Source organism: Vicia villosa, linkage group LG3 (genome assembly GCF_029867415.1).
Source record: "Vicia villosa cultivar HV-30 ecotype Madison, WI linkage group LG3, Vvil1.0, whole genome shotgun sequence".
Taxonomy (NCBI): Eukaryota; Viridiplantae; Streptophyta; class Magnoliopsida; order Fabales; family Fabaceae; genus Vicia; species Vicia villosa.
In genome coordinates this window covers 136,332,982-136,342,988 of record NC_081182.1, presented here as the reverse complement: position 1 = coordinate 136,342,988, position 10,007 = coordinate 136,332,982, and the positions used below count along the sequence as shown (strand labels likewise).

General features: G+C 34.2%; 1 protein-coding gene across 1 annotated transcript; it reads right to left on the bottom strand.

Annotated features, from left to right (window-relative positions):
- Nucleotides 1-902: 902 nt before the first annotated feature.
- LOC131659017 (alpha carbonic anhydrase 8-like) lies at nt 903-1,346 on the bottom strand. The gene has a single exon (XM_058928262.1). It carries the CDS (start codon nt 1,344-1,346, stop codon nt 903-905), a length of 444 nt encoding a protein of 147 aa, XP_058784245.1.
- Nucleotides 1,347-10,007: the final 8,661 nt, after the last annotated feature.

Sequence of the window (10,007 nt, the reverse complement as noted above, 5' to 3'; positions counted from 1 at the left end):
AACTTTTCATATCTTTAGGGGTTAAGTCTAAGTCTAGGAGAGTTTTTTCCATGAATTAGAATGGAGTCATTTGGCCTATTTAGCTAGCGCGTAATGAGAAACACTTTTCTGGTAAGATAACAAACATGAAAGTGTTGGAAGAGAAGAGTTTTTTTAGCTTGGAGTTGGTTTTGTAGTCGGTTATTTGTGAACTCCTTCTCTTTCTTCAACTGGCTTCAAAATCTTATCCAGTGGCTTGACCAATAATGGTTTAAAAGGTCTGGTCTTCTTCAAAGTGTTGAGTGGTTCTGGTGTAGTCATGGTGTGCTAGATCCGTTGATTGGTGGCCTGAGTTCTAACCAGTGTGTTGTCGAGAGGAGGTTCGTAGTACGACTGCTGTTTTAAGGTTTTGCTTTTGTCTAGTTTTGTTGGGTTTTTTTTTTTTGGGTGTAGCTTTGCCTGCTTCCACCCAATTGTTTTTTGATTGGTTTTTGGTTTTTAGTTCTTCTTGTGTCGGTATGACTTTTGTACTATTTTGAGATCAGATTTTTACCACCTATTATTATATAAATTATTTTGCTATTAAAAAAAACAATTCTATACATTTTTAATGCATAAGTTATGAATGAATTAAAATCTTAAAAACTAAAATGAGTCTATGATATAAAAATTTTCTCTTTATGTAATAAACATTCTTACATAAACTAATACTGATAAAAAAAATAAAAATAGAACATATAGTATAGTAAAAATATCATTTGTGAAATATCCAAACACTTCAAAATAGAACAGAACAATAACACGGCTACATACTCCTACAAGTATTTATAACTGTCATTAACAAAACCACCATATCTTATTTTCTTGCCATGGATCAAAAGTTAATTGAACAAAAAAAAAAATTTAAAAAATCCTTCATAAATTCAAAGCTCAATGTTTCTCGAAGCATTACTATAACGGTTTCTTCTTACATTACTTTGACGCTTCCAGCAAACCAAACCAAACAAACCTAACAACGCTGCTCCTAGAAGTGTTCCAATGACAATCCCAGCCTTTTGACCGCCGCTAAGACCAGATGGACCTCCTCGACCGGCCGCAGGAGGTTCCGGTTCTGGTGCATTTTTTGAAGGAGGAGGTAAAGGATAAGTAGGACTCTGAACGGGCTTTTCTAGGGGCGATGTAATAGGCGGTTTAGGAATCAGAACAGGCGCTGGCGTGGGCGAAGTTGGAGGCAAAATTGGATTCGGAGTAGGGGCCGGAAAATGCGAATTAGGAGATGGAGTTGGGACAGGTTGAGCTTCAAAAGATTGTAATAAATTTCCAAATAAGCAACTTAGTAGTAAAAAATTTAAGAAGCTAGTTCTCATTATTCTTAGCATTTTGTTCTTTAAACCAAACACAATGTATGAGAAAGTTAATAAAAAGTTTAGGGTACTTAAAGGTGATCATTAAGAACTAAAGGACCATATGATTAAAATAATTATATTAAAATAGCTGTACAACCGTTTCCTTTGGATATAACTATAAAATTGAAAGCATAGTTTTTTACGTAGGTGACTTTATGTTATAGGTGTGAATAACAAGAATGTATGCAAAGTCCAGTTGTGTAAAACCGTTAAAAATTTAGAGTACATCAAGCCGGTTGAACTTAGTTCTATTCACAAAATCAGTGTATTATTCTATTTGTGTTAGAAGTTTGAGTTTGATTTAAGTCATGCCCACAAAACTTGTTTATAATGAGGAGATAATCTCTAATTTTTTTTATAAACATGTATATATATTTTTTGAGCAAGAGTGGACAAACTATTAGCTTCACCACCAAAGTTCATAACCAAAGTAAAATGGTACAAAATTGAGGAGATCAAACCAAAGCTTCTAATGAAATTTGAATTCAATACTAGGTATTTCTAGTTTGTTTGTGACTACATTGCTACAAATAAAGTGGGGGGCCAATAGAGATGAATCAGTTTCAAGTCATAATTTGAGAAAGTCAAGATGGTGGGCCAATTCAATTGCCTCGAGAGGCCCAAACTTTGAAAAGAAGGAATAGTTGATGCCAACCGGTTTAGCAAAACTCTCCAATGAACATTGTTCTCTATAAATAGCCCTCGCAAGTTGCCATAGTTGAAGTAGAAGCTCCATCAATTGTGCATTTGATGATCTAGATGGTCATTGAGGTTCCAAATAACTTCCTTTATGAAGGGGGCATTAGGGTTGTGTTTGTTAAATTTAAAATATTTGAGGATACTAAACTCATCTATAGAAGACTCTGCTACAAAATATAAATTTAATAAGATCTTCTTCGGTCATTTGTTCAACTGAAGTTATAACTTATCTTTAGGTATTTTTATTTTTTCGTTATTTATTAAAACTAGGGGTGATCAAAACCAAACCAACCCAATAGAAAACCGCAAACCAAACCAAACCAAACCGAAACCGCAAAAAACCGCATTTGGTTCGGATTAGTTTGGGTCATCTTTTAACAAAACCGCATGGTTCGGTTTGGTTTGCGGTTTGTATTTTATAAACCGAACCAAACCGAATCAAACCGCATTATATTACAACCTAACTTTTACTTAACTCACATCCAACCCAAACTTAAATCTATAATACCTTAACCTTATGATTACGAATAATTTTCTCATCCTTACACATGATTTTAGTCCCGATCTTCTCAAATCTCTAATAGCATTATCGCTTCTTCTTTGCCACATACATCTTCCCTCTTTTTCTATAATCTTTACTCTCTTATATTCTTTCTTTTTCACCTTCTCATTTTTATGCAAATGTTCCCTATTTCAGTTTCGTTTTTATCGCACATCTTCTTCTCTAATCTCTCAACTCTTTTGTTTTTTCTTTTTCACATTCACTAATCTCTCGTATCTTCTATTTTTTTGTTTCATTCTAATAATTTTTATATTATTTTATACTATTATTTTATGTTTATTATTCCACTTTTGTCTAATTTAATTTTTACATATTAAATAGAAAGTTATTGTCAAAATATGACGGGTTTTGTTGTTATTTGATAGTGTATGAATGTCTAAATACAAAGTTATGTTATCATCTATATGTATATGAATGGTTCAATAAAATATTTCTAAAAAACCGAACCAACCGCACCGAACCAAACCGCATTAGGTTGGTTTGGTTTGGTTCGGATTTTTTTTAAAAGCCAACCGAACCAAACCAAACCGCACGATTTTTTCTCTTGCGGTTCGGATGATTTTTTTCGTCAAAACCGCCCAAACCGCACCGCGATCACCCCTAATTAAAACACTTTTCAATACGGTCAAACTTCACAACTTTGATGATAGGTTAAGGAATGATATATTTAGAATTGCAGCTCTATTTTTTATACAAACTAGCTTTATCTCGTGTATATTTATATTTATATTAAAATTAAACTACATTTCATCACGGTCTATAAAAACAATCATTGTGAAATGTACATGAATAACATGTTTAAAGTGTAACACCTTGCTTTCGTTTAGTTATGTATTTATATTATATTATATTGTACGATTATATGACTTAACATGTTCTATTGAAAATAGGGTTAAATATGTATGTGGTCCCTGTAAATAACCCAAAATCTGGTTTTAGTCCCTAAAAAATATTTCTTTAAATAATGGTCCTCATAAATTTTTCCGTCCATAATTTTGATCCCTGCCGTCTATTTCATCTAACGGAGGCGGATGTGTGACGCCACGTGTCATGCCATATCACTTAAGTCAACATCATACTAAATGTAATAGATTGTGGGGGTTACAAACCTCCCTAAATTCTCTCAAATATGTGTTAGATTGCAGGCATCCATTAAAATTCTCAGAACTTGTTGCCTCCCCTTATTTCTCTTTGCATTATACCTCTTCTTTCGCAGATTTAACATGGCCGAAAAATCCTCCAAATCCATCTATGATTACACTGTGTGAAGGTTCATTTTTATTCATTTTTGCTTTTTTATATTTTGAATTGTTTTTTTGACAATCAGATTAATTATACCCACTTGATTTTTTAATGTGTTTTCCAATGAATTTAATTAAAAATATTGTGTCATGATTTTGCCCAATTGTTGTGCACTCGAATTTCTTTATGGGTTAATGAAAAGTTTCAAATTAATTGAATTTGATTTGATATTTGTTTTCATGTTAATGAAAAGTTATTCTAAGAACTCTGATAGTAGAATTTATTTAGTTCATATAAAAGAACAAATATCTTGAATGAACCAACCTGGTTTTGTGTCATTATCTTATATATAAATTCAAAGTTGTCACCAACCCTAATCACATGTCACTTTGGTAGTATCTCTAAACAAAAAACTGACCACATGTCACCTCATAGTAAATCTAAACAAAAATATTAATTTTAACTTTTAATAATTTAACCTTATATTTAAAATAAATAAATATAATTATCATAATGATAATATAATATAATATTCAGCCACAAATATTAATAATAATTTTATAAATATGTAATATATAATATTTATGAGTTTATATTTTATTAATTTGTTAAAAAAATTCAAACTATTGTAATATTAATAATATTTTATTTAAATTAAAAAATAAAATGTAAGTAATTTGTAACAAAAAATTAAAAGTCCTTATTATTTAATTTATTTTATATTTAAAAACAAAAATAAATTTAACATAAATTTATATTTTATTAAAAAAAATTTTTTAAAAAAAAAACTATTGTTATAAATGATTAATAATATTTTATTTAAATTAAAAAAATTATGAGTATTAAAAACCAATTTTTTATATCTAAACTTTACTTATTTCATTCATTTTTTCAATCTTTAATTAATTAGTTTTATAAAAAGATCTAATTCTATTATTAGTAAATTTTTAATATTGTAACCAAAAATTAAAAATCTTACTTATTTAATTCATTATTAAATAATATTATAATTTTTGAATTAATTATAATAAACGTAATGACAACTAATCACTACATATTATTGAAAGAAAAAAAAAATCAAATTATTGTTATTAATTTTAGGCATAATAGTTGAGCATATATTTTTTTTAAACGGTGGACTTAATACCATAAATTTTGAATTAATTATAATAAATGTAATGACAACCAATCACTACATATTATTCTAATAAAAAATCAAATAAATGTCATTAATTTTATGTATAATGTTGAGCATATATTTTTTTAAACGGTGGAGTATAAACTAAATAAAACAAAAACGGTGGATTATAATAAATGTTACAATTATGAATTTCGTTAAAAGAAAATTTAACCATCATTATTTGATTCTCTCATATTAGAAATCAAGCATGTGATCTGTTTTATAGTTACCCTTTTTTCAACTTTTCCACTCTAACTCCAAATTAATTTTTTTTATTACTAAATAAATTTTGTTAAAACAGTGAGTATTATTTCAACAAAAAAATTTTAATTAATAAATTGATTAATTACTATTTTTATTAATTGGTGATAAATTTATAACATAAACCTTTGAATTACTTTTGTCCCTTCTCATTCCTTTACACCTTTATAAACAATCTTAATCCCGCATTCATTATTTATTCACTTTTATACCCATTTCACTTTTTTTTGACAAAAGCAAACTCAATGCATTTCATTCAAAATAATAGGTTGAATACAAGGAGGAATCGAGTTTATGACACTACGTCTAGTCCAAGAATTGGCCGCCTTCGCTAGGGAGTGGGCAACCAAATTCGCTTGACGTTTAATGAACTTCACCTCGAAGTTGGAAAAAACATGTAACAAGTTTCTAATAGACATAATAATTAAGCTAAACTCGGAATCACCCGTATGTGTGGAATGGATAGCTTGCACCACCTGTTGAGCGTCGCTTTCAAAGATGACATTTTCCAAGTGCATAGCTATAGCACCTTCGATAGCTTCTCTAATGGCCGAAGCTTCCGCCTCAAGAATAGAGAGAGTACCAATATCCCAAGCAACCCCTGCAACAATGAAATTTCCACTTTTATCCCGAACACACCAACCTCTGTTAGTTGTCCCCATTGCTTATTAAACCCCGCATCCACATTACACTTTAACCACCCTTCCGATGGCGGGTTCCAACTGGTGGCACTTTGAGGATTTATTCCGCTTTCTTGGTTCCTTTGAGCCATGAACCAATCTTGCCAATTATGAAACGCAATCATACCCAACTTTGTTGCTTCCTCTTTCTCATTATTCCAAATAAGATCATTTCTATTCTTCCAAATCACATCCAACACAACTGCAAATCTCTCCGCAACCTTCCTATCCTCCGAACTACAAAAATCAAGAATAAGAGATTTTGCATCAATAAAGGAACGTAACCTGGGGTCTAAAAGATCGGACAAACCTGCTGCCCTCCAACACTGGGTAGTAGTATCACAATCAAAGAAAATATGCCAATCATCTTCATTTCGAATCTCACAAAGCTGACAAACTGATGGGCAAGGCACGAAATGTTGACGAAGTTTGGTACGTGTTGGTAAGCAACCCCTACAAATTCTCCACAACAGGTGTTTTGCTCTAGCTGGGGCTTTTATATTCCAAAGACTACTCCAATCCTCATTTATAATGTCGTTATTTTGTCTCACAAAAGAACTCCTCCACAATCTGTATCCCGAACGCACACTATACACACCATTTTGCTCTTCTTTCCAAATCAATCTATCTCTCACCACCTCCTTCAATAAAGGGACCTGTAATATGTCTTCACAGGCTACATGATCAAAAACATCTCTTATCACCCGCATATCCCATTGTTTCTCATTTGGCAACATAAGATGTTTAACAGTAATGTCATACGTACCTTGCTTTTGGGGTCCAATAATACAACCTTCTCTTCTTCCCCTAATCCAAGGATCACTCATCACCATAATTTGGCTACCATCTCCTATACTCCACCTGCAACCTAGCATTAAAACATCTCTAGCCTTCCACAAGCTTCTCCAAACAAAACTAAGATTATACCCGATATTAGCATCGAGAAAAGAAGTTCTAGGATAATACCTTGCTTTGTAGATTCTGGAGACAAGGGTGTGTGGTTTACTAATCAAGTTCCATCCTTGTTTTGCCACCATAGCCATGTTGAAAGCTTTAAGGTCTCTAAAGCCCAACCCACCTTCCTTCTTCGTACCCGTTAACTTATCCCACGACATCCATCTTATACCACTAGTATGATTATTTCCTCCTCCCCATCAGAAAGAATTCATCATCTTCTCAATATCATTTATGGTCGCATCTCTCCACGAGTTAATCCTCTTCCAAATACGGTCCTTGATAAAAGCAAAAGTGGCCTTCTTGCTTCTGCCAATCATCGATGGTAATCCTAAGTAATTCCCGGTCCCCATGACATGGTGTACTCCCATAATTTTTGCAATATCCTCCTGCGCCGGTTTGCTCAAGTTACGACTAAAAAACACTTCAGACTTGTTCAAGTTAATCTCCTGTCCTGACGCATCTGCATAGATACTGAGCAAACTCATAAGATGAGTCACCCCCGCTACATTGGCCCTGCAAAATAAAAAACAGTCGTCAGCAAAAAGCAGATGGGACACACTTGGTGCCCCTCTGCAAACCTGGACCCCATGGATATCACCTCGAGCCACTGCTCCCTTAATAAGGGCTGATAGACCCTCTGATATCAGAATAAAGAGATAAGGGGATAGAGGGTCCCATTGCCTGAGTCCTCTTCCTGGTTCAATTGGTCCAACACGATCTGAATTAACAAGAACAGAATAGTGTACCGAGGTAACACACATCATAACCCAATGAATCCATTTCTCCGCAAAACCCATTCTAGTAAGCATACCTCTCAAGAAGCCCCAATCAACTCTATCGTATGCCTTACTAATATCAATTTTAAGAGCCAAGTGAGCCTTATTTCCTTTAGTTCTCCGTTTCAGAGCGTGAATAATTTCCATAGCTATCATTGCATTATCCAGAATAGACCTCCCCTCTACAAAAGCTGATTGTTCCTCAGAAACACACTTCTCCAACAAAACTTTTAATCTATTTGCGAGAGCCTTTGACAAAATTTTGTAAATCACATTACACAAAGAGATAGGACGGTAATCCTTCATATGGTGCGGATGAATACATTTAGGAATCAAACAGATGTTAGTCTCATTTAGAGATTGAGGGAAAAAACCTCTCTCTAACCAGTGCGAGGCTGCACTCCAGATATCTTCCCCACATAAATCCCAGAACTTGTGGAAAAAAGCTGGGTTGAAACCGTCGGGTCCCGGCGATTTGTCAGGGTGCATCTCAAGGGCCGCTGCTTGAAGCTCAGCTTTGGAAATAGGCAACAGCAGTCTACAGTTCTCTTCTGCTGTAATTTGAGGTTGAATAATATTAAGCACTGGATCATACAATCCATCTTTGGTAGCATATATGTTCTCAAAGTAGCTTCTAGCTATATCACAAATGCCTTCCTGGTCCCGAGTTTCATCTCCGTTAACATTAACCAACATGTCAATCTTCTGTTTGTTTTTACGAACCGTTGCGGATAAATGGAAAAATTTAGTATTACGGTCACCTTCGCGCAGCCAGTGCATTTTAGCTCTTTGTTTCCAGTAGGTATCCTCGCGGATGAGAGCCTTATTATACCCAGTCTGAGCCTCGAAAAAATGAGACGTCGATGCGGGATCCTGATCTCCTCTATACCGCTCCATTACATTTTTGTATCTCTGTAACTCATCCTTATTCTCCCTGTTGCGATTTAAGTTCCATCTCCCAAGATCTTCTGCACAAAAAGAGAGGCGCTGCTGCACCTCATGGTTTTCCCCTCGTCGCCATCCATTTTTGACAACCTCAGTAATGCCTTCTTCGTTCAGCCAGTAATTTTCGAAACGAAAAGTGTGCTTCTTGCTGTTGCGCTGTACAGGATCACAATACAGAATTATAGGACTGTGATCGGACTGAGATGCAATAAGATTGACAAGCTTGCTTTCCGGAAAGAGCTCCAACCATGTCGAAGTTGTCAATGCACGATCCAACCTTTCCTCCACCGCCTGTTTCGTACCACGACTTTTGAACCATGTGAATTGATGTCCTTCAATTGGAATGTCTATGAGGTCACAGTCACTAACCGCTTGTCGAAATCCCGCACACAACCAATTGGGGTGGAGGTGAATACCTCTCTTATCTTGTTGAGACAAAAGATCATTGAAATCACCGATGATACACCAAGGCATATCCGACATAAGCCTTAGATTTCGAAGCATATCCCACGCTTGTCTCCTTCTACTTCTCTCGGGGTATCCGTAGTAACACGTGAGTCTCCAATCTCCTTTAACATCATCTCGAATAGTCATGTTGATAAAATTCCTAGTAAAATTCAAAACACTGCATCTTGTAGTATCCTTCCACATTACCTCTAAGCCACCACTCCTGCCTTCTACATCCACTGTGAGACAAGCTTCATATTTCAGCGAGACTCGAATTGTTTCCAGCTTACGAACCTTTGATAAAGTTTCTGAAAGGAACAATATATCTGGTTGATATTGTTGAGCCAACTTACGCAAATTAGGAATTGCTCTGGGATTGCTCAGCCCACGGCAATTCCAACTTAATATTTTCATAACTCCCGGCAGTCCTGGCTGCCAGGACGTGCCGATAAAAAAGACTGGCTCTTCACATTAATCTCTTCCTCCTTCTCTTTTCCTGTACTTCTCCTCCTCTTCTTATCTGCTAACTCCTCTGCATTGGACTGGTCGATACCCATTTCACTTATTCACTATTTTTTAGAATTTTTCTCTATGTCTATTATCGATAACAACTTCAATCCGAAGTTCTTCTTTCATTACTATGTTTTATAGATTTGTGTATTTTAATGAGTTGTGCAAATTATTTCAAAAATAATTTGTAGATTAGTTTATCTTATTATTAAATCTCATACTAAATTATTTTATTTTCATGTTAAATACATTGTATGTTTTTGCAGGTTTAAGGTAGCTAGGATAGGATATAACAAGAAGAAACAATGAAAATTATATTTTCTTTGAAATAAGTAAATGCAAGACATCAGAGGTAAATCTGGG